Consider the following 22361-nt stretch of genomic DNA (forward strand, 5'->3'; position numbering starts at 1 on the left):
ACTTGAGATCGTTATCCTTCCTGCCAGAACCATGCTGACGTTGTTATTATGGAGATTTCACCAATTAAGCACAGCACTAAAAAAAATCAGTGACGTCCATGAAAAAGTTTTCTACCGCCCACATGACTGAACACATGCGACTGCAGCTCACCCCATCCTCACCTCACCTTACCAAATACCATGCCCCCCCTTCAACACTGTCACCCCAAAGGATTCAGCCGCTGGTGAAAATGGTACCGCGGGACACCCTCGGAGGCCGGCTGTAAATGTCAGCGCGGGTCAGAGCTGATGGAGCGGTCAGTGCACACGGGTTCCAAACACACAGAGCGATGTTCAGAAAGAATCTGCCCACGTGTCCTTTTTTAACAATGTGTTTTAAAAAGTGCTGCTTTCCCTTCTGAATGAGTCAAAATGGAGACCACACCACCCACTCTCTAATCTGGTTGATTTAGGTTAGAAAATAAAGACGACGCGAGCCAGTGTGGGATGGAAATATATACCATAAATGCCTCTTTCTTTATTTAGAGATGCAGCAATGGATAGATTTTATACTGTGTGAGCCTTTTTTAAAAAAAAAGAATTTATCTTAAAAAGGAATAAAAAATCGGTATCTTCATAAATTCTTTCACAACAGGAGCTCTTTGATCGCCGGTTCCTTCAAGCCTCAGTCTGTCCGGCCGCCCGTGGGTCGGGGACGAGCGCACACTCTGCAAATGCCAAGTATCTACAGTGACACAGTGAAAGGGAGGGGGGGGGGCGGAAGGAGAGCTGAGCAATGAGCAATAGATCAGTGGATGTGAGATACAGTGTGGGATCCGCAGCACAAGATCAGATAGCAGATTCAAAACGCGTGAGACTGTCGACTGGCGAAGAAGCTGCGGGGACCTGCACGTTTAGTATATGGTTATTATTATTGTTGTTATTACTGGACTGGACTCTAACAGGTGGTGTGAGCCATTTTACTCCACAGGAGAGTCAGTGCGCCTTCTGGAAGTACACAACAAACCGGAAAAAACTTTTTAATCCTTGTCTGGATACCAAACCCAGCGGCATCTTTGAAGAGCTCAACGGCGGACGTCCCTGTAACGCTCTCCTCATTGAGCGGACATGCATTAGAGTCTGCAGACACGTTCATGATGGTCGCCTCTGGCCATCACCTCTTCTGCCTCGGGGGACAGTGAGAGGCCAGGAGGAGAACATGCGGCAGTTTGGCTGAAGGATCCGCAGAGACAGAAAACCTGGGAATCAGCAGCTACTGGGAGTCACAAGGTGAGTTAGCCCTGATTTGAGCAGATGTTCATAGGTTATTGTCTTGATGTTCTCTAAATTGTTAACTGGTTCAATGATGAAAGTGTTTCTACGGTGAGAAATGCCAGATAGGAACCAGCCTTTACTCCATCACTGAGATCGCAGCCCAGCAGGCAAAGCGTGGCTCCTCTGAGAGCTGAGAAAACACCAAATATTCGGTATTAATATCCCCTGAATCCTCCACAATGCGCTTCCTAGCAACCAGGGGCCGCTTTGTAAACACATCCATCCAAAAAGCCATTAATTACAGGGAAAATGAGTTTAATTTGTTGTTTTTTTCATCATTTTGTCCATATATAATTGAGGCTGATGGCTGAAACAGACGGTATCACACGGGAATCTGCACAGAGAGCAACATAATCTGATTATTGATGATTAGCTGTTATCATACAGATGATACTGATAGCTGGCCAGTACTGGTGTCAGACCAGTCCTTAATGAACCACAGAGAGACCGGTTATATGTCAGGAAAATTTCATAGCCAACACTGGCTGCATAACAACCCGCTCACACACTTTACTGCTAATGACAAGGATCGATGTCTGAGCAACCTCAATCAAAAATACATAGCAAACACTAATTAGAATCAAATGGATGTTCGGATTAATCACCCTGACATTACATCTCCCTGAGGGCTTTTTGTCAAGTTGTTTTCTTTTTTTAGCATTCAGACGACATCATTGCTTTCAAGTAATACTTTTCCGATGATTTATTTCGGGCATATGGTGCAGAAACCATAAAACATGAAAAACGTTTCCTCACTGTGCGTCATCTAACTTAAAGTTTTTTTTAGTCTTGTCCATCTGTACGTTCTCCAGGATCCCATCATCTTCCCTGACCAGCAAGTCCCCTTCAAGGACAGCCTGGAAGCGCTTTACATAAACAATCCTACTAAATAAGCTTCAGACTGGGAACTTTACTGGCTTGCATAAACACTGGTATTTTTAAAAAAAAACAAAACATGCTGTGGTTTCCAACCCATTAGATAATATCTGAAGGAGATCATCCTGCACCATTCCGATATCAGTTTGCTGTCGGGCCCCCGGCTCTTCTGCTCAGGCTGCAAAACATCCAAAGCTGACTCAGTCCTTAAATAAGATGTTTTAAAACGCCTAACCTGCTGTTCATCTGTTATTCTCGGGAATTCAACAATCACGTTAGTTGAAACTGCACATATCGTGGGCCCGAGCCCTAGACCTTCGTCTGATGCTCGGCCTCTTCGTATGATGCTCCAGCCCCCCCCCTCCTCTCCAGCCCTGTATTATTTTTCCAGTGGAGCCTCACAGGAGAATTACGCAGCCTCATCAAAGTACTTTAGTAACTCTAATAGCTGTACCAGCTGGAGGAAACAGAAGATACGTCACATAAAATTGCAGAGCATTAGATTAGCTGCCTATTTCTGTACCTTAATGATCGGAGAAATATCTATTGTATAAGCAGTACAGTAGCTGAGACACTGACAGCCAAATGAAGGGAAGTGCATCAAATTATAAACTTATTTAAGTGTCAGTTTAGGTAAGAACAAGGCTCTCGCGCCGTTAACCTGATTCTAGATCGCAGCAATTCGCCTTATTGCTCAATTTTGTGTTAGATTGTTGGGATAAAACTGCCTCAACATCCATATGATGAGGGATGATTTCAGCAGGAAATCATCAGAATATGCTCCATCATGTTCCCCGCAACAGGGAATGTCGGAATCACTATGTGTCTCCTTCACAGAAAGCTGCCGTTGCACTTCCCGCGAGCCTGGTCGGACTTGCATGAAGCCACGCGGCTGTGGCCCACTGAGGGATGAGCGTGGGAAGAACCCACCGCCACAGCTTCCTGTCCATTGAAGACGAAGGTCTGAGGCTCGGGAACATGCCCGCTGTGGGCAGCTTTGGCAATGGCAAAATTCACACCAGGCGCAAACGCCACAGCCGCTTTGTCAGCAAGAGCGGCCAGTGCAACATCCATTTCTCCAACATGGACGAGAAGTCGTGGCGCTACATCTCCGATATCTTCACCACCTGCGTGGACATCCGCTGGCGATACATGTTCCTGCTGTTCAGCCTGGTCTTCGTGGTGTCCTGGCTGATGTTCGGCCTGGCGTTCTGGCTCATCGGCCTCCTCCATGGCGACATGGACCGCTCCGGAATGGACGACGACTTTGTTCCGTGCGTCACGCAGGTCAGCACCTTCGTGACGGCCTTCCTGTTTTCCGTGGAGACGCAGACGACCATCGGCTACGGCGCCCGCTGCGTAACGGAGGAGTGCCCGGCTGCCATCTTCATGGTGGTCTTTCAGTCCATCGTAGGCTGCATCATCGACGCCTTCATGATCGGTGCCATCATGGCCAAGATGGCGCGGCCCAAAAAGCGCGCGGAGACCCTACTGTTCAGCCACAACGCGGTCATCGCTTTGCATGATGGGAAGCTCTGCTTCATGTTCAGGGTCGCCAATTTGAGGAAGAGCCACATTGTCGAAGCTCATGTGAGAGCGCAGCTCCTCAAGCCCCGTTACACGGAGGAAGGGGAGTACATCCCCCTGGACCAGATCGACATGAACGTGGGCTACGACAAAGGCACCGACCGCCTCTTCCTGGTGGCCCCCCTCACTGTCGTGCACGAAATTGACGAGGAAAGTCCGCTGTTTGGCATCAGCAAGCACGACCTGGAAGCGTCGGACTTTGAGATCGTGATCATTCTTGAGGGTCTGGTGGAGGCCACCGCCATGACCACGCAGGCGCGCAGCTCCTACCTGCCCTCCGAGATCCTGTGGGGTCACCGCTTCGAGCCGGTCATCTTCGAGGAGAAGAGCCAGTACAGGATAGACTACGCCTTCTTTCACAAAACCTTCGAGGTGCCCTCCACCCCCAGGTGCAGCGCCAAGGACATGGAGGAGCGCAAATTCCTGACGTCCGGGGCGAACTCCTTTTGCTACGAGAACGAGCTGGCCTTCATCACCAGGGATGAAGAGGAGGAGGACCTAAAGTCGGAGAGGGACAGGAAGTGCTTGTCCGAGCTGTTGAAGGAGCACGCGGATCAAAACACCTCGCTGAGGGAATCAGTGATGTGATCCGACGCTCGTTTGTTTATATGTGCATAAACAGCGGAGGAGTGGCGTCCTAGCAACTTCAGGATTGTCTACTGGCAAACAAATGAGCCTCAACAGGTTCCCGTTGGATTAACTTTTGTGGTTTCCCAGGTGTGAAAATCCTCATCCTGCAACCAAAATTGTTCCCATTTGCACAAATCCGTGTTTTTAAGACATGCGGGACAAACACATGTGCTAGCGCACGAACACTCAGAGACATTCTGGGAGACTTCGAGAAGCTCGTCGCTCAATGTTTAACACTTAAATATTCTACTTTATGTAGTGTCAGTGGAGATTTCGCACTATTGCGTACATTCAATTGATAGATGTACATAACACGAGCCGCACTTATCAACCACAGAGATTTTATTGATCATTTCATTGTTTATCATGATGTCGAACAGGGACTGAATGGAGGAAAATCTAGTTTCATTTTCACATTTGACCTGAGAAGATGTTTATTAACCTGGTTTGCACAGTATTTTCTTTTTCTAAGGAATCGGCTGTTTGTGTGAGTAAATACACAATTCCACTGAAAATAATCTGTAAGGGAAATCAGGGTGTGTCAAAAATACACACTGCATTGTACATCTTCAGTGCTTTACAAATCTAACTCCAAATAAACTATATTAGCACACTAGAAAGCTGCGTATGCTGGCATGAACTGGAAAGAATTTTGTGTTAAATTGTTTAAAAATATGAGATACTGCAGGATTTATTGAAACTAGGACATGCAGGCCTCCCTTCTGTGGTATTAAAATGAATTTTTCTATACTGCCATTTCACGGTAGTTCCCTTATTTGGTTCTCAACGACGCTGTCAGCTTTATAAAAAGGTCGACCACCCTAAACTGAGGTTTCAATGTTTAAAACAGACACTCCTCCCAAATCTCCCACATCAAAATAAAAGTGTACAACTCAACTGTGTCCATCCAGCAATTAATGTCAGCACGTTCACAGCGAGAAAGAAGAAAATGTTTCTTCGGGAGCGTCTCTGCTCCTCCTACACACCATCAGTTTTTATGACTAAATATAAGAATCCACCCACTTCTCTCGACCAAACGTCCGGGGGTTGCAGAAACAAAGTGACCGATTGATGAAGCCGAGGTGATCTCGTTGGAATGGAGCCACGCCGAGAGATCTATTGTCTTTATCAGCCCAGAGGTTGCTGGTGTTCGCATATGAGCTAAAAGTGACAAAGTATGGAATCCAACATTAGTGAAGGTCATTAAAGGTCAAATCCAAAGGCTTTGACCATCTTAACTCTTCTCTTATTACAACTCTTTCTCCATGTTTTCTTCATTCCAGGTAGATTCCTGCAGCCTTTGAGTAACAGACCTCCAATAAAGCTAGCTTTGGGCCTCACGTTCTGCCATTTAAGCAAAATTCTCCACATTTGCAGTCGCATTTCGCTGACTGGGGCTAAAAAGGCCCCGTAAGGTGGACTGGGGAAAACAAATGGTGGTCATTTGCTAATGGGATGCAGCGCGGGTACATTATTTAACGCCAGCGTTATCACCATCTTTTAGGCTAAAAAAAGAAGAAGAAACACGCTGCTCTCATGATTCAGATGTTTTCCCCCCTTACACATGCGAAGACAGTTTAAACAAGCTTCGCAATGTCAAGATAAATAATGAATTCTAAAATTGCCCCATTTTGATATAACCAAAGTGGCAAAAGGAGTCCGAGCTGTTTGACAAACATGGAGGAGCAGATTGTAATTTATAGCTGTGACGTGGCGGAGCGGCATGTGTTCGGGGTAAGAGGTTTCTTCTTTCACCATTATGCAACCCATCAGGCACATCTTGGCGTGAGCAGACACGACTTGGCAGTGCTGCGGTGCGACCTTGCGTGCTGGAAAGAGAGGTCACGGAGCACAGTAGCTGCCAGGCCGCAGCTTTGGCTCAACAAGTGTTTATTATTCATTTTTAGTGGCGTCATTTCCTTTTCATCCCTGTGATTTCCTTCAATTAAACCCAGGCCAGGCGGCCCGCTCACACCGGATCAGCACGTGTCTTGTGCTGATTCTTTAGAGAGGTGTTCTGTGAGGGAAGGAGCTCTGAGAATAAACCGGGATGCTTGAGTTTTTTTTCTCCCACTCAGTAGTGTTGGAGGATGAGAAGGGTCAGTCTTCCAACATGCAGAGTGGGATGCTGAAGGGCAGGTTCGGCTTTAATTGCGGCAGGTTTTTCTGGCCTGATGGAGGTGGATGCTCAGGCTGATGTTTTTCCTTCCCTCCCTCCACCTGATTGTTGTTTTGTATGTTTGTTTGTTTGTTTGTTTAGCCTATTTTAACAAGAGAGTTACAGTATGTTTATTTCCCCCCCCCTCTTTTTAATGATGATTTCCCGATTTTTATGAAGGGAGAAATGGCACAGACATCAGATTTTAATTCTAAGAAGGCAGCCAGATTCTTTATTCCAATATTTCCACCGTCCCCTAAAGAATAGACTAAATATTTACTAAAGCATTTAAAACACAAAGAATCATAAGAGTATAACATGTGTTTTTGTGATCAGGATAAATGATCACGAAAATTAGATCAACTGAATCTCATCTTCATGCAGATTTACCAAACAATGACATGAAATAATAGGTCCTAAAAATAATTATAGAAAATAATGCATTTTTCTGTTTTTTCACTTTTTTTTTACTCTTTTGTTGTTGCTCTTACAATTTTCTATAACTGTCAATAATGGTTTGGTCAATTATACAACCTCGATCTTGAGGAGCCTTAATCACATAAGATAATATTAGAAACAATGTCAGTATTTGAGGTCCATTTTCACACCTTGGCTTCTGCTCTGACGCCACCTGTCTATCGTCCAGGTCGAGACAGACTCGTTCCTGCCGCTCTACAAACCTTTGCTGCTAAAAACCGCCGGACTGGCTGCTAGTCCGCTTCCAATGTTGTCCTTGGCTGTTGGAAAGTGACAGGACGAATCGAGGAAACCAGTCTGGGCACAGTCCTGCTATCACATGACAGCTTCCCTCCTCATTCAGAATAAGATCAGATCTGTCATCTTGTGAGGTGTGAGCAGCTCAGAGGTCAGAGGAGAGTTCCCCTGAATGGACGAGAGCTGGATGGCGAAACAAACCCGCTCTAACTGGAAAAGTTACTCAGAGGAAACTGGTTTTTCATACCGGGGAGGATTGGCTGGAACCATAAGATATTCAGAGGAAATTTAAAAGTTGATATAAGCGTCCGCTTTGGCTCTCGAATCCCTTTTTAGTATAATTAAGCATTAATACGTTAATACGTTTACACATAAAAAACATGAAGGATCTTTTCCAGGAGGCTGAAATAAATAAAACTTTACTTTTTGTTCCCAATTGAGTTTATGAAGCATGATGCTTATTTCTTCTTTTCTCCATGTTGGTGCACCTTGCTAAAATATTTGTTGACAACCAGTGGATGATATGGGCACATCCATTAAAATATTTGGAATGAATGAATGTTGACGACTAGATTTTTTGTGCCCATTTGACTGAACATTTAAATTTCATTGAATGTAACCAGTGTTAGTCAGTTTTCAGATGCCAACTGTAACTCTCTGTCTTATTTTTCCAGCTAATGGATGTGTGTGAACGCCTTCAGAGATCCTTGATGATGATCATGATGATGATGATGATGATGGGAAGAGTTCCATCCACTAAAATGGGCCTGAATTTCCATGGCAACAGCCAAATTATTAATTTTAAAGGTGATCACGGGGGATCACAGGGTTGTAATTGCGCGTATTGCTCCCACCTTTGGCAGCAGCCTCAAATGAGTTGCAATTTCTACCTTAGGATATTTGAAAATTTGTGACCCCTTCCTCTGATTTGACCTTTGAGGTTCCTGTCGACAGGAACAACAGGTCAGCCAGAGGTGAGGCCTTGTGTTGCCCAGCGCCAGTGCGTGATCCAGTGTTGACCGTGTGATTCGGACTTGTGGAAAACACTCGCTCTCCTCCAGCTGGGCACATCACTCAGGCCTACGAGCCTCGACTTCTGCAGACATGCTGGATTTGATTACAGCAACAGGCTGATTAGATTACACCAGGCACTGACTTAAATACCTCGACAACTTCCTGCTGGGCGACCAGCAGAGGCGCACGGCCACATTCAGTGCGCACAGACACCAACAGGGTCGCCCAGGATTATCGCTCTGAGATAATCTACTAAAGGTCACGCACATTCAGACACTATTAAGACTCATTCAAAGCCATTGAGCATGGTGTTGATACTTACTCGCCACCATGCTTTTTATCAGATTAAAAGCTGTTTAATTTTTATCGATCATTTTGTCCAAATATTGAAATCTGGCTCCCGATCTCTCAGGAACCAAATAAAAAGCATTTTTATGACTTGCAACCGCAGTTCTAACGCAAGTACGTGAACTGTAATAGGGTCAGATGTGACGTCACCAACCTGCCACTGGCTGTTGAAACAACTCTGTCCTGCCACCTTGCGGCCGATTGCTGAAGTTCATCTCCGTAAAAAGGCTCGATTTTATTTCTTTGAGTCTTCTGTTTTAATTGTTTGAATAATGTATCATTCTTTATGCCTTGTTTATTGTATATGGTTTATTTCCAGAATTGTTTGATCTCTCTAGGTACAGATAACCTTCCAGGCACAGACTTGTACTGGTGTTCCTTTGTACTAATCTGTCAGAATGTCTGTAATCACACCAGCACAGATGGTTTGGTTTCCCTCTCTTAAAGCAAACAGCTGGAATTTTTCCAGAGGCATCGGATAAATGAGCATCAGCGTCATGGAGGTGTAGTCCCCTGGCATTGCCAATTCCTGAAAGATCGACAGGCACAGTGATGTTTGATGATTGTGATTTCACAGACACTCAGAAGTCACACACACACACACACACACACACACACACACACACACACACACACACACACACACACACAGAAATTCTGATTCTGAGGCAGACAAACCTTGTCAGCGGGCAGAGTGAGAGTGGCGTTAATTTGCCAGGTGAGAGAGGACATGACAGGCCTGTAGTTGGAGAAAAATGGTGTGTGTCTTCCTCCCTCTTCTTTAGACAGAACATACACCTGAAATACAAGACACACACACACACACACACACACCCACACACACACACTGCTTTTTGGTTGTTGCAACTGTTTTCAAAGGTGAAGGCCCACTAAAAGATTTAAAATTGCCATTTTGAATTCTTGTTCAACACTATTTTAAAAATTAAATATGTTGTTTTCTGACCTGTGCTTGGACTTTCTGGTGAGGTTTGATGGATCCGGGTTTGCACATCACCATCCCTCTGCACACATCTTCTGTCTTCAGACCACGAACCAAAGCGCCCAGATTATCTCCTGCTTCTGCCCGGTCAAGGGACTTGTGGAGCATCTCAATACCTGACCAGCAAGGCATCAACAATATGTATTCAAGATTAAACTCATTTGTTTAGGACAGTACTTTAGATCATAATCGCCATTTCCCCCCCCCCTGTACTTTCCACTTACCTGTAATCACAGAGCTGAAGCTGCGATTGTACCCAAAAAGCTCAGCCTCCTGACCAGTTTGGATGACCCCTCTCAACAAAGTGCCTGACACCACGGTGCCCCTTCCTGAGAGACACAAATAAATGCCCTCAAATTTACATCATCAACCTGTGTATGCTAAAAGGTGGAGTCAACACATTTAACGTTTAACTATAAAGCAATTCATGATCGGTTCGACATTCTTCTTTCCCAGACCTGTGATGGAAAAAAAATCTTCAATGGGGAGAAGGAATGGTTTATCCAGCTCTCTTTTGGGCAGAGGAACATAAGCATCCACAGCCTCCAAGAGTTTCAACACTGCATTTATACCAAGCTCAGGTTTTCGATTCTGAGAAACAACAGAGAAAAGATGAGGTAGAGCACCTTCACACAGCCAAACTGTAGTTGATAGATTGTAGAATAAGTTTCTTCTTCACCTCCAGAGCGCAGAGAGCCGAGCCTGTTATGACAGGTGTGTTGTTGCCATCATATCCGATCTCTGTGAGCAGCTTTCGGATATCTATTTCCACTAAGTCCAATAACTCCTCATTATCCACAACATCAGCCTTGTTAATGAAGACCACCACATGCTCCACACCGATCTGCCTGGCCATGAGGAGTTGCTCTCTGGTCTGAGGCATCTGACCGTCTGTGGCTGCCACCACCAGGATGCAGCCATCCATCTGGGATGCGCCTGTAATCATGCTCTATAAAACAGACTTAACTTATTAAAAAATCAAATTGAGCTAACCTGACAAGAAAAGGGTTGTGATCAGCTCGAATAAAATACACCCCCATCAAGACTTTTTAAACCAGCTGAATGGCAGGTGCTTCGTGATGGTAAAGTTAATCACCTTGATGATGTCAGCGTGACCAGGGCAGTCTGTGTGAGCATAATGTCTGTTGGCTGTGGAGTATTCAACATGAGAAGCATTGATGGTGATTCCTCTGGCCTTTTCTTCAGGGGCGTTGGAAATGTCCTCGTACTTTTCATAGTTTGCGCCACCAGCATCAGCAAGCACTGACCAAAAAGATCAAATGTGATGGGGATTAGTGATGTGAATCTTGACCTTTGTCTGAGGATTACAGAACCTGTTTCTAGATCAAATCAAGTTTCGTGATTTGAAAGCTTGTTCAGCAGATATTCTACCTTTAGTAATGGCTGCAGTCAGCGTTGTCTTGCCATGGTCAACATGGCCAATTGTTCCAATGTTCACATGGGGCTTGTCCCTCTTGAATGTCTTCTTTGCCTCTGCAGAAAAAACAAAATACAAACAAAAAAATCTGTCAGAAAATTGTCATATAAACAGGAAGCCAGTGAAGGGAGATCAGGTTGAGGCATTCATGCTTGCAGGTTCCTTGGCCCAAACAGAGATCTTTGTGGAGCGCAACACGACAGATAAAGACTCCAAAACACCGAGTCCAACATCGGTAGGTGAAATACAATTGAAACCACTCGAATGTACTGTCCCTGATATCTACACAGTGCTTCCAAACATGAGATGCGATTAGTGTGGTCACTTTTGTCAAAAGCAGCACTGAGATCTTAAAGCACAACAACTGCAAAGTCAAAGCAATCAGCAGTTCCTAAAACTACCACTCTGGTAACGTGACAATATAGTGTTGCATCTAGCTATATTATTGCAAACAAATGTACTTCATGGAAAAAACAGCTTTGAGTTAAACACAAGAAAATATGTTTCTAGTTAATCTGAAGAGAATCTCTCACCTTCTGCCATCTCAGGTGGTTATCCAAAGATCAGCAGAAGATTTAATAGGGGCGTTTTGATCTTTGTCGGAATATTTCTGTTTGTCTACTTTCTGCGGTTCATGTTTTTTCTATGCTTTGGATGCAAATACTCATTTGCCGTTGCAAGCAGTCGATTGGTCTGGGGTGGAAGGACGGGGGCCTGTGATTGGCTGTGGACAGGAGCAGAACCACACCTGGGGCCCACCCTATCAGGCCAGGGTTCACCCCAAAAGCCCTTTTAATGTTACACAACTTAAAAGGGCTTTTATATACAGCATCTACTGTATATAAAATTATTTTGTCGTTTATTTGATTGACTTCGTACCATGTAATTTTAAGCTACCAAGTCGACTTTTTAAAAGAGAATAGATGCCAGCACAGTGAGCTGCACACCACAGGCAAGAGAAATATTCTTAAAATGAAAAATTTGGGCAGTGAAAACCAGTGAAAACCAATATTCCATGGTCATCTAAAGTGCTGGCATTTTCCCAACAATTTTATTCCTGACAAGTAATCTAAAGGAAATAGAGGGCAGCTTGTCAGTGTCAAAAACAGAACTGTAAGTTGCGGAAAAAAAACAAAGAAACAATTAAACATAAAACCCTGAAGGGCTTTGCAAAAAGAATGTTGACAGACTTGCATACAAAGTGGTAAAAAAGTAAAACATGTTGTAACAGGAGAAACGAGTATGTTCACAACGAAATCTGTCCCATGAAAATTGAGAAATGCATTGATCAGATCATATTTACATATATAGAGAGAGAAATGTGGAAACATTGACACGCATCTTGTTTAAATGGAATGCCTGCATGTTCTCAAGTAGAAAATGATGGTGTCATCGTTTCTCCTTTGTGAATCGTCACCTTATCAGACCCCACAATGCAGTTGAAGGGAGCTGTCCTGACAGCTCAGGGCAGCTCCTTCAGTGAGCGGCTGCTCCACCCTCGCTGTGTGAAGCAGAGGTGTCGCAGGTCTTTCCTGCCGGCTGCTGTCAGACTGCACAACAAACATAACGCCTGACAGCACACACTGAATATTATATATTCTGATATGGATATTGTATACACCCTCTGTACTATGTACAGGTATACAGGGGCTGATTATCCATTTATCTTGGATTATTGTATATACATCCTTCTCCTCCCTCTCTGCCCAGCCAGCCATCAGCGGGTGGGCAGAGAGGGATGTATTTACGGGCTGTATTTGAGGGGTTCTTATTAAACTCTACATACATTTGCAGTTTAAGCATGTGAGTGGAATCCCCAGACATTAGGGTATTGCACCAGAGCTGCTGTTTAGGACCTTTTTATTTTGAAGTTATCCATGGTCTCTAAAAGCGCAATAAAATAAAATTTATGACCTGCAAACACACACACACACACACAACTAATACAACATTACGAGATCATTACAGGTAAATGGATTTTGAGATCTTTGCCTCCCTCTTGTGGACGATCGCTGAGTTGTATCGGCAAAACAGCAGAGGATAGAATACAGAAAACAAAGGCTTCTTTTTTCCTTTTATATTAAATACATTTTATTACATAAATGACAGATTCCTGACAGTGCTGATATTTTATTTAGGCGGTACCGCACAACATAAGCAATTCCTTGACCGTTTTTCAATTGTGTTTTGCATTGTTCATTAAGAATCGTATATTTCCATAATTGCTTCGTCTGTGCAGATACAAAGCCACCCCCCCCCCACCCCCCAACACTCTCAACCCAGCCCACTCCTTTCTGCAGAGGTCCATCTTCAGCCCCAGTTGTGATGGTCTTCATCCGTATAAGTCAGGATTTCTGTGACCAGGCCCGTGCCGATGGTCTTGTTTCCATCTCTCAAAGTGAACCGCTGGCCTTTCTCCAGAACCATCGGTTGGCGAAGCGTCAGCGTCAAGTTGGTGTCGTCTCCTGGCATTACCATTTCCTGAAAGACAATCAGACTTGAGTTTATTGTCCAAAATTTTGTAGAATTTTCTGAAAAGTTGCAGTGACTTTTGTTGAGTACACACACATCCTTGAACTTCTACCTTTGCAAGTGTTATGGGCTAATGAATTCTCCAGCCTCTTACCCTGACTATTCCAACTCCCTATCCCACACCACAGCTAAACCCAATTAACAATCTTAACCTTAAAACCAAGTCTAATACCGAATATTTAAGCTTCTAGGGAAATGCTAAAATGTCCTCACTTTGCAGAAGATATAATTCTGGCCCTCAATCGGCAGCATGTACAAGAACACACACACACACCTTGCCATCTGGCAGAGTGACCCTGCAGGCCATGTCCCAGGTGAGAGAGAACATAAGAGGCATGAAGTTGGTGACAAAAGGTTTGTGTCTTCCTCCCTCTTCCTTACTCAGAATATACACCTGAAACAAAAGACACACATGAGTAAGCACACACACACACACACACACGCGCGCGCGCACACACAGACACATGCGTGCACGCACACACGCGTGCATGAACTCTGGGTCATTAGAGAATGATCTGGCTGATCTCCGATTAAAACTGATCTTTGGTCATTACAACTGTTTTCAAAGGTAAATCACTGCTGGCCTGCTAAAAGATTTAAAATTGTCATTATGAGTTCTTGTTCAACACTACTTTAAATATATGTTATAGCTATAATAAATATTTTGTTTTCTGACCTGTGCTTGGACTTTCTGGTGAGGTTTGATGGATCCGGGTTTGCACATCACCATCCCTCTCCTCACATCTTCTCTCTTCAGGCCACGAACCAAAGCGCCCAGATTATCTCCTGCTTCTGCCCGGTCAAGGGACTTGTGGAACATCTCAATACCTGAAAGTAGCAGCGTGACCAACAAGGTGTCAACAATATGTATACAAGATTAGAATCATTTGTTTAGGACAGTACTTTAGATCATCATGTAGGTCAAACCATTTTTTCCTTCTCTGCTCTTCCCTCTCACCTGTAATCACAGCCTTGAAGCTGCGATTGTGTCCCACCAATTCAGCCTCGTCTCCTTTTTTGATGAGCCCTCTCTCCAAAGTGCCTGACACCACTGTGCCCCTTCCTGAGAGACACAAATAAAGGCCCTCATTTACATCAAGCAAATTTATATGTATGCAGAAAGGTGGAGACAACACTGCAAAGCAATTCACAATCAGTTCAACAATAATTCAGACCTGCAATGGAATAAACCCCTTCAATGGGGAGAAGGAATGGTTTATCCAGCTCTCTTTTGGGCAGAGGAACATAAGCATCCACAATCTCCAAGAGTTTCAACACTGCATTCATACCAAGCTCAGGCTCTCGATTCTGAGAAACAACAAAGAAAAAGCAGGTAGAGCACCTTCACACAGCCAAACTGTAGTTGATAGATTGTAATATGAGCTTCTTCTTCACCTCCAGAGCGCAGAGAGCCGAGCCTATTACGACAGGTGTGTTCTCGCCATCATATCCGAACTCCGTGAGCAACTCTCGGATCTCGATTTCCACCAACTCCACCATCTCCTTGTCCTCCACAGCATCAGCCTTGTTAATGAAGACCACCACATGCTCCACACCGATCTGCCTGGCCAGGAGAAGGTGCTCTCTGGTCTGAGGCATCTGACCATCTGTGGCTGCCACCACCAGGATGCAGCCATCCATCTGGGATGTGCCTGTAATCATGTTCTATATAAAGGTAAACAGAGTTCCTTTTTAAAAAATAAATGCAAGCTAATATGCATCCTGAGATAATCAAGACTGGAAAGGCTTGTGATCAGCTAAAATAAAATACAGTGATCCCTCGCTATATCGCGTTTCATCTTTCACGGCTTCGCTGCTTCACGGATTTTTTTTGCGAGTCTTTCATTGCAGTTCTCAAATATAATCGAAGGTGGCATATCCGTTTATAAAAATCTTCTTGCTCAGAAAAAGAAAGAGCGCCAACAACTACCCATAACAATGTTCTTCTCTCGGAGAAAGACTCCTGCGCCTTCAGTAGAAACAGACGCTACAGCGGAGCGGAGTCAGGGCGAAGAGGCACAGCTGGGACTGGGAAATACGCCAGTGACAATGTTTCCAACCTTGGATTACTAGATTAAAATTATTGTTTTAAACAAATTTTGGGCTTTAAAACAGGTTTTGATTTTTGGTTTCATTCTATAGTTCAGTATTGCATTGTAAAATAATTTAAAAAAAAATAAAGCTGACTACTTCACGGATTTCACTTTTCGCGTGTTATTTTTGGAACGCAACTCCCGCGATAAACGAGGGATCACTGTACATCACAGCCTTCCAAACCAGCTGAATGGCAGGTGCTTCTTGAAGGTAAAGTAAATCACCTTGACGTAGTCAGCATGACCAGGGCAGTCTGTGTGAGCATAATGCCTATTGGCTGTGGAGTATTCAACATGAGAAGCATTGATGGTGATTCCTCTGGCCTTTTCTTCAGGGGCGTTATCTATGTCCTCGTACTTTTTATAGTTTGCGCCACCAGCATCAGCAAGCACTGACCAAAAAGATCAAATGTGATGGGGATTAGTGATGTGAATCTTGACCTTTGTTTGAGGATTACAGAACCTGTTTCTACATCAAATCAAGTTTAGTGATTTGAAATCTTTTTCGGCAGATATTCTACCTTTAGTAATGGCTGCAGTCAGCGTTGTCTTGCCATGGTCAACATGGCCAATTGTTCCAATGTTCACATGGGGCTTGTCCCTACTGTATGTCTTCTTTGCCTCTGCAGCAAAGGTCCGGCGACTCAATGGCACAGCACACTACAAATGCCAAAAGTAAAAATTGTTAAAAGATTCAATACATGGAGCTAACCTAATAGGACGTGCATGTTTTGAATACTGACAATCTTAAAGGAGCTGTGCAGCAGGTTTGGTGTGGAAAGCTGAAGGGCTGAAAAGAGGAAAGCAAATTATGACATCCTGAAGTAAAACCTTTGTTTTACTCATACATATCGGTAAATAAATATCAGTTCGGTTGATTTTGGTCTATGGCAGTACGTTACAATGACATTAAAGCAAGTTTAGGGCCGCAAGCAACATCTTTACAAACTACTCAAGAAAAATCTGAAATGTCAATATCTCAAATGAAAAACATTTTAGAGACTGTAAAGAAGAACATTGTCTGATTACATCAATCGAATTATGTTGAAGGTTTATAGCCCACCACGAGCATGGTTACGTCTGGTCCCTGTCAGCAGCTGACATTATTAGAAACAAATCATTGCTTTTCGCGTTTTAAAGAACAGAAAAAATACTGACAGCAGTCTAAATCAAGTTCATTTAATCTATTTAAGTCTCACAAGTCTTAGTATATACAGTCGGCATCCTTGTTAGCCGCGACATAAGCTAACGCTTTTGGTAACGTGACCTTGCTCTGCTAGAGACAGAAAGCATCGCGTCTCTACAAATGATGAGGTATAATTTTACGGCCACACTAAACCATTCTAGTTATGGAGAAGACAGAATCGTGCAACATACAACAAAACTCCAATAAATGTGCAGGGTTGTCATGAATTAAATCATTTTACCAGACAAACATGCACGCAAACCCACGAGCGCCGCCATCTTGGATGGTTAGACAAGCCAAAGATGACCGACAAATTAAGAGAGTAAACGGGCACCGAAAACGCTGTGACTGAAAGCAGGGCGTTTGTATTATAACAACTTTAAAATTTGATGAAATTTATGAGATTTGTGTAAATACAACGCTTTTATTATTCTCTTGGTTTTCATGGGGTTAGAAAGGTCAGAATCCATGAAATAAACAGCATAAGCTTATTATGTATAGTGAAGGGTAATCTATTTTCAACGATCCCATCCCTCGGGTCTAATATCAGTCGCGTCATAAAAAACTTGCATTAAAACTAAAAATACATTATATTATATGATCGAATATCTTTTTAAAAATCCAATATAATTCATATATTTTGGGTGCCGTCCCTCTTTTCGAGGAGGGCGATGCGATATTTTTTTTCGGGGTGTATTTATCTCAGTCTTACTAACACTCTCTGAACATTTTACCGTAAATACAGTAATAGGACGGGTCAATTCTGAATGTTGTGCTTTTCAAAGTCACATGTGCCCCTTATTTCTGTCAGTTCTGTCAGTTTATGAAACTCAAGTTATTTAGTAGTACATAATAAAGTGAAAACGGATTTAATTTCGGCAGAGGAAAAAACAACAACAATTTTGTTCGTCAATGTGCTTTAGGCTTTACGGTAAAGCATGTCGGCTTGCGTGCCTCTCCTGACGGGAGCTAGCTAGAATGTTCTGGCTAAATCGTGCCGTTCTGTGCATGTGAAGGAGCGATCATTACTTGGGTTTATAAACAGTCATCTTCTCCTTCCATTCAACGTTCTTTTGTAGGTTTCTAAGAAATGTAAGTTGGGGTTAACATTTTGCAAACGAGAATCTAAACTTTTCATTAGAAGTAGTTTGTATGTTTTCATCTCGTATCAAGTGGTTTTATTACTTTGCAGGAAGTTTGAGTAGTTGATTTATTTTATTGGTACTTATAGAGCCGTTCCGTCAAATTTAGTAGATACCAATACATTTGATTGATTTAAAAAAATGACAAGTTGTATTTGTGATCATAACCTTCAGTTTTCTACTTTACTCATCTCTAAAATGTAGTTGTCCAGGTCTCATTGTTGTCTCTTTTCCAATGTAGACATCATGGCAGAGGAAAACGGACAGAGTAGAAGATATCCCCAGAACCTGCAAGGGCTTCTGCAGCTGGCTGTGGATGCTGGATCAGCTACGGAGGAACCTGCACCTGCTGAACCCATGTCAGAGGAGGTAACGTCAACACTGCTAATAGATTACATTAGTGGCGATTGGGCACAAAGACATTAGCATGATAAACCTTGTGTTTTTCCTTCTGACAGAGGAAAGCGTGGCTGAGGGAAGCTCTTGCAGATGTTGCTAAGGGGCAGATGGACGAAGTGGAGCAAATGAAGACGTGCTTAGCTGTGTTGAATCAAGAGGGAAAAGGTGAAGGAGAGTTGGATGAAGATGATGATGAAGCGAAGGAATCTGCCTTTGAGATGCTGTCGGAATTGTGTGAGAATCTGGACAATGCAAGAGGTTTGTAATAAAAAATAATATAAGGGTTAATTTATTTTAGCTGGTCTATAGCTCCATTGGACTTCAAGCCTCCTTATTGATGCAGTTGATGTATTGTACACTCAGTCCTGTTTGCCCTTCTCTTACATTTCACAGACCTGATGGTTCTCGGTGGACTGGAACTCTGTGTCTCTCGGTATCTGAGCCATTCTCAAAGTGGTCTGAGGTGGCGTGCTGCAGAGCTTATTGCTTCATGTGCCCAGAACATGCCGCAGCTGCAGACCCACTTACTTGGCATTGGGACATTACCAAAACTGCTGCAGCTGACAGATTCAGACCCGCACCCCACAGTCAGAGTTAAAGCTCTTTACGCCTTGTCATGTGAGTGTTTAATTCATTTAAAGATGAACAGCAACTTTCCAGTAACAGAAACTCCATTAGGGTCATTCCAAACTGAAGTGTTGATTAACATGACACCATTCTGACATTAGGCCTGGTTCGGGAGCAAGAGGGTGGGCTCCAAGCGTTCCTGTCACACGATGGTTTCTCGGTGCTGATGCGAGGCATGCAGTCGGAGAACGAGAAGCTCAGGACCAAGTCAGCGTTTCTTCTGCTCAACCTGTTGACCTCGCATCCTGAACACAAAGGTAAGCTGTCAGGTGATGTATCGTGCTTAATAAAGTCTGTATTAAACTTGGTTATACCAATCTACCATTTATAAGTTACTTCCCTTCTTGAAAATTACATCTTGTCTCAAAGTCTCAACCACGAATATTGTAGATTATGTTTCTTGCACGAGATCAGACTCGCTGGTGTGTATTTAATAGTGTTTCCTCTTTCTTACAGACACAGTTGTCTCCATGGGTATGGTACAGCAGCTGGTATCTGTTCTTCGCACACCACACTCACAGTTTCACGAGCATGTGGTTGGCACCCTCTGCTGGTAAGGATCCCGGTTTTGCCTCTTTCAGCACATTAATAGACACAACCTCTTCCTGTGTTAATGTTTTTTACTCTGTTGTGTTTGTGTAGTCTGGTGGAGGACTGCCCGCAGGGTCTGAGAGACTGCAGGGATCCTGCCCTGGGTCTGGAGGAGCTCCTCAAACAGCGCTCTGTAGAGCTCCGTGGCAAAGAAGAAAATGAGGTGAGTCTTGATGCTGAGATGCTAAAACTAGTGGCTGTGTGGTGGAGAAACTCACAAGATCCTTTCATAAATCTGGAATATGTCTGAAATACTTGTATGTACTAATACTCTTCATTCTTTTGGTATTAACAAAAGGCTGACAGGCCTGATATGATTTACACCACCCATAATAAAGATGTAAAGAATATACGGTACCTGCAGCTCCTAGGATAATTAGACTGGACTGTATACATTCATGTTGACATTTTTGTAGCCTTTGTAATAAAGTTGAATCCAGATGTATCATTCCTGCAGATCCCCACACAGGCTGCTGTCTTCAATTTATTTAGTAATAAAATCCTTGCTGTCACACAAAGAACAAAAAACCACAACGGTCCTACTGAATGTTGGTTGATGTGATCATTTGAGGTGCCTTGAAAAGGGGTTTATTAAAATTAGCAACACATGCTGTACGGTATGTTTACACGATATAGAAAAAACATGGGGCAATGAAATCCCATGAAACTCCCGGGAGTTTAAAACTCATGTTTCTATTCCCAACAGGAGGAACTGGAATTCTGCAAGCATTTGAGGAGTATGTGTTTCCAAAGACAGCAGTCAGACGACAATGGGATGGATCGCTGAAAAAGACATTTTCCCTTGTTTTGCTCGTATTGTACAGAAAACTCATGTTCTTCCTTTTATGTCTCATTTATCATAGAATTCTTCAACTTTATGTGATGTCCTTGAGTTAAAGTGTGTTTATTAAACATGTCTCAAGATGGAAATCTGGAAACAGTGGCGGCACTTTATTTTTTTAAATGGAACAAATATGATTTATATACAGTACAGAAAATGGCATGTTCTCAAGTAGAAAACAATAGTATTATGATCGATGAAATATTAAATACAAGGAAAACCTGTACCAAATATCAAGTTGTCAACTTTTGTCCACCCTTCTGTCTAACTTCTGTGTTTGAGGATCTCTTAATAAAACTCTACAGGCATTTACAGACAGTTTTAGCAGGTGCGTGGGATTCCCCTGGACATTAGGTAAACATCAGGTATGCTGTTTAGGACGCCTTCCATTTTGAAAAGTCCTCCGTGGTCTCCGTGGCCTTGATATCACCCACAGCTATAAGCAGCTGCGCTAAATAATATGTAACCATGACCACAATGTTGCCTTGCTTCATCGGTGGCATCACCTTGAAAACCTGCAATGCCAGCGACATGTCGGATAACATGAAGAACAAACTCCCCAGCAGCGTCAGAGCACGGCGGGTTCTGACAGCCAATGCCCCCATTAGCGTGATTAAGGCAACGTAGACCCCCACAGCTGGAACCAGAATGTCAGATTCTGGATCTTTCTTCAGGAATGGATAAAGGTATGTGTAGAAGCCCCCTGCTGTCACCAGCAGGATCAGATAGAGAAAACGGCTCCAAGAGGAAGAGGAATAGGCTGCGTAACGACTGGTGAGGAAAGAGAAGGAATACAGCAAGTGGGCCACTGCGAATGCACCCATACCTGAAAGGGAAGTGGACTTTAGAACCGGCACAATGCGATCACTTGAAACTGCCCACCATGGTCAGTCAAGATGGGAAAAAATGGATCTAATAAGTAAAACTCTGTATCAAGCCACATACCGTGCAGAAAAAGCTCTGGCCAAACCAGGCAGCAGTCACCCACAGCGGAGAACACCAGTCCTCCCACCACACCCAGGATGCTCTGGCCCCCGTTCCAGCTCAGCACCACAGCAGCCAGAACCAGCACGGGTGCTGACTTGGCGCCTGCTAAGGTCATGGATGCTGAGAAATCAGGGGTCAACAGGTAGAGGTACAGTGCTGAGGCCAAAAAGAACGGCAGGAGAGAAAAAAACAAGGCGCACGACTGTCGCAGAGGGAAGAGAAGAAACAAACGGACACATTAAAAAAGTTGGTCAACAAAGAGATTCTTTCTGTCTCTTCCAGGAAAAGAACAGTACCGTATTTCTCTTTTGGCGCCTGTCATAGGCATGTGTATCGAGGATGTCCATTGTCTCAGCACCGTCCTGGTTCCAGCAGATGTCTCCGGATACACCTGTATTCCTGTGGCTTTGCCTCTATCCCTTTACAGCCTGGTGCCCATGCAAATATGGAATGATCCTCAAAGTATTAGTCCTGTTCGGAATCAGCCGCTGTCACTGGACTTTGGACCGATCGTCACCGTGTGATTACGCTCTGATAATCAGTGATCTGCCTGTTTTGAGGCTTTGTGCTGACCTTAAACCTCTGTAGCTGAACTACGTTGGTGACATCAACTTGCAAGGGGCAAAGTTAACTACAGTCAAATGTGATGGTACGTTGTTTGCTCGCTTCATGGGTGAAGTTCAGCAACATCCAACCTACAAATGCTCAAAAAACATATAAACTCCTATATTTTCCATTTTTACCTCACATTTCTCCAAACAAATTTTGTCCAGATCCCAGATCTGTGATTCTGAATCAATATTCATATCTTATATTTATATTTATGGTGAACTGAATTAGATGCAAGTCTGCATCTGATATTAAAAAAGTTTGAATGAAAGAAG

At 43.6% G+C, this 22361-nt stretch overlaps 5 protein-coding genes across 5 annotated transcripts; 2 read left to right on the plus strand and 3 right to left on the minus strand.

Annotated features, from left to right (window-relative positions):
* Window positions 1–776: 776 nt before the first annotated feature.
* On the plus strand, window positions 777–5304 carry kcnj12b (potassium inwardly rectifying channel subfamily J member 12b). The gene is made up of 2 exons (XM_003964508.2): window positions 777–1269; window positions 3028–5304. Exon 2 carries the CDS (start codon window positions 3100–3102, stop codon window positions 4363–4365), a length of 1266 nt encoding a protein of 421 aa, XP_003964557.1. The 5' UTR covers window positions 777–1269; window positions 3028–3099; the 3' UTR covers window positions 4366–5304.
* Window positions 5305–8929: 3625 nt separating this feature from the next.
* Window positions 8930–11716, minus strand: LOC101077552 (elongation factor Tu, mitochondrial-like). Its single transcript, XM_011603806.2, has 9 exons — window positions 11613–11716; window positions 11034–11135; window positions 10738–10904; window positions 10321–10590; window positions 10100–10232; window positions 9866–9970; window positions 9606–9757; window positions 9320–9439; window positions 8930–9170 (listed from the first exon to the last, which is right to left on the minus strand). The coding sequence occupies exons 1-9, from the start codon at window positions 11620–11622 to the stop codon at window positions 9027–9029; spliced, it is 1203 nt and encodes a 400-aa protein (XP_011602108.2). The 5' UTR covers window positions 11623–11716; the 3' UTR covers window positions 8930–9026.
* A 1428-nt stretch (window positions 11717–13144) lies between these two features.
* On the minus strand, window positions 13145–17239 carry LOC101070424 (elongation factor Tu, mitochondrial-like). The gene is made up of 10 exons (XM_003964485.3): window positions 17132–17239; window positions 16448–16494; window positions 16226–16364; window positions 15930–16096; window positions 15007–15276; window positions 14787–14919; window positions 14570–14674; window positions 14288–14439; window positions 13886–14005; window positions 13145–13560 (listed from the first exon to the last, which is right to left on the minus strand). Exons 1-10 carry the CDS (start codon window positions 17166–17168, stop codon window positions 13390–13392), a joined length of 1341 nt encoding a protein of 446 aa, XP_003964534.1. The 5' UTR covers window positions 17169–17239; the 3' UTR covers window positions 13145–13389.
* A 582-nt stretch (window positions 17240–17821) lies between these two features.
* hspbp1 (HSPA (heat shock 70kDa) binding protein, cytoplasmic cochaperone 1) lies at window positions 17822–20579 on the plus strand. The gene is made up of 8 exons (XM_003964484.3): window positions 17822–17982; window positions 18274–18401; window positions 18491–18689; window positions 18825–19049; window positions 19160–19315; window positions 19515–19611; window positions 19701–19812; window positions 20356–20579. Exons 2-8 carry the CDS (start codon window positions 18279–18281, stop codon window positions 20434–20436), a joined length of 993 nt encoding a protein of 330 aa, XP_003964533.1. The 5' UTR covers window positions 17822–17982; window positions 18274–18278; the 3' UTR covers window positions 20437–20579.
* A 2-nt stretch (window positions 20580–20581) lies between these two features.
* tmem86b (transmembrane protein 86B) lies at window positions 20582–22252 on the minus strand. The gene is made up of 3 exons (XM_011603805.2): window positions 21774–22252; window positions 21436–21679; window positions 20582–21316 (listed from the first exon to the last, which is right to left on the minus strand). The coding sequence occupies exons 1-3, from the start codon at window positions 21822–21824 to the stop codon at window positions 20865–20867; spliced, it is 747 nt and encodes a 248-aa protein (XP_011602107.1). The 5' UTR covers window positions 21825–22252; the 3' UTR covers window positions 20582–20864.
* Between the last annotated feature and the right edge of the window lie 109 nt (window positions 22253–22361).

The sequence above is a fragment of the Takifugu rubripes genome, chromosome 5 (genome assembly GCF_901000725.2).
Source record: "Takifugu rubripes chromosome 5, fTakRub1.2, whole genome shotgun sequence".
Classification (NCBI taxonomy): Eukaryota; Metazoa; Chordata; class Actinopteri; order Tetraodontiformes; family Tetraodontidae; genus Takifugu; species Takifugu rubripes.

Excerpts from the sequence above, each read along its gene's own strand:
- LOC101077552 (XM_011603806.2), bottom strand. Across the intron at positions 10,591-10,737 it reads GTCACGCTGACATCATCAAG|AGCATGATTACAGGCGCATC; the intron begins GTGATTAACTTT and ends TCTGTTTTATAG. Across the intron at positions 10,233-10,320 it reads CGGCTCTCTGCGCTCTGGAG|AATCGAAAACCTGAGCTTGG; the intron begins GTGAAGAAGAAA and ends GTTGTTTCTCAG.
- tmem86b (XM_011603805.2), bottom strand. The coding sequence starts at position 21,824 with ATGGACATCCTCGATACACATGCCTATGACAGGCGCCAAAAGAGAAAT. Across the intron at positions 21,680-21,773 it reads GGCGCCAAAAGAGAAATACG|TCGTGCGCCTTGTTTTTTTC; the intron begins GTACTGTTCTTT and ends CCTCTGCGACAG. Across the intron at positions 21,317-21,435 it reads GCCAGAGCTTTTTCTGCACG|GTATGGGTGCATTCGCAGTG; the intron begins GTATGTGGCTTG and ends CTTCCCTTTCAG.
- LOC101070424 (XM_003964485.3), bottom strand. The coding sequence starts at position 17,168 with ATGGCGGCGCTCGTGGGTTTGCGTGCATGTTTGTCTG. Across the intron at positions 14,675-14,786 it reads AGGGGTTTATTCCATTGCAG|GAAGGGGCACAGTGGTGTCA; the intron begins GTCTGAATTATT and ends TGTGTCTCTCAG. Across the intron at positions 14,440-14,569 it reads CTTCAAGGCTGTGATTACAG|GTATTGAGATGTTCCACAAG; the intron begins GTGAGAGGGAAG and ends TGCTACTTTCAG.
- hspbp1 (XM_003964484.3), top strand. The coding sequence starts at position 18,279 with ATGGCAGAGGAAAACGGACAGAGTAGAAGATATCCCCAGAACCTGCAA. Across the intron at positions 19,316-19,514 it reads CTCGCATCCTGAACACAAAG|ACACAGTTGTCTCCATGGGT; the intron begins GTAAGCTGTCAG and ends TCTTTCTTACAG. Across the intron at positions 19,813-20,355 it reads GTGGCAAAGAAGAAAATGAG|GAGGAACTGGAATTCTGCAA; the intron begins GTGAGTCTTGAT and ends TATTCCCAACAG.
- kcnj12b (XM_003964508.2), top strand. The coding sequence starts at position 3,100 with ATGAGCGTGGGAAGAACCCACCGCCACAGCTTCCTGTCCATTGAAGAC.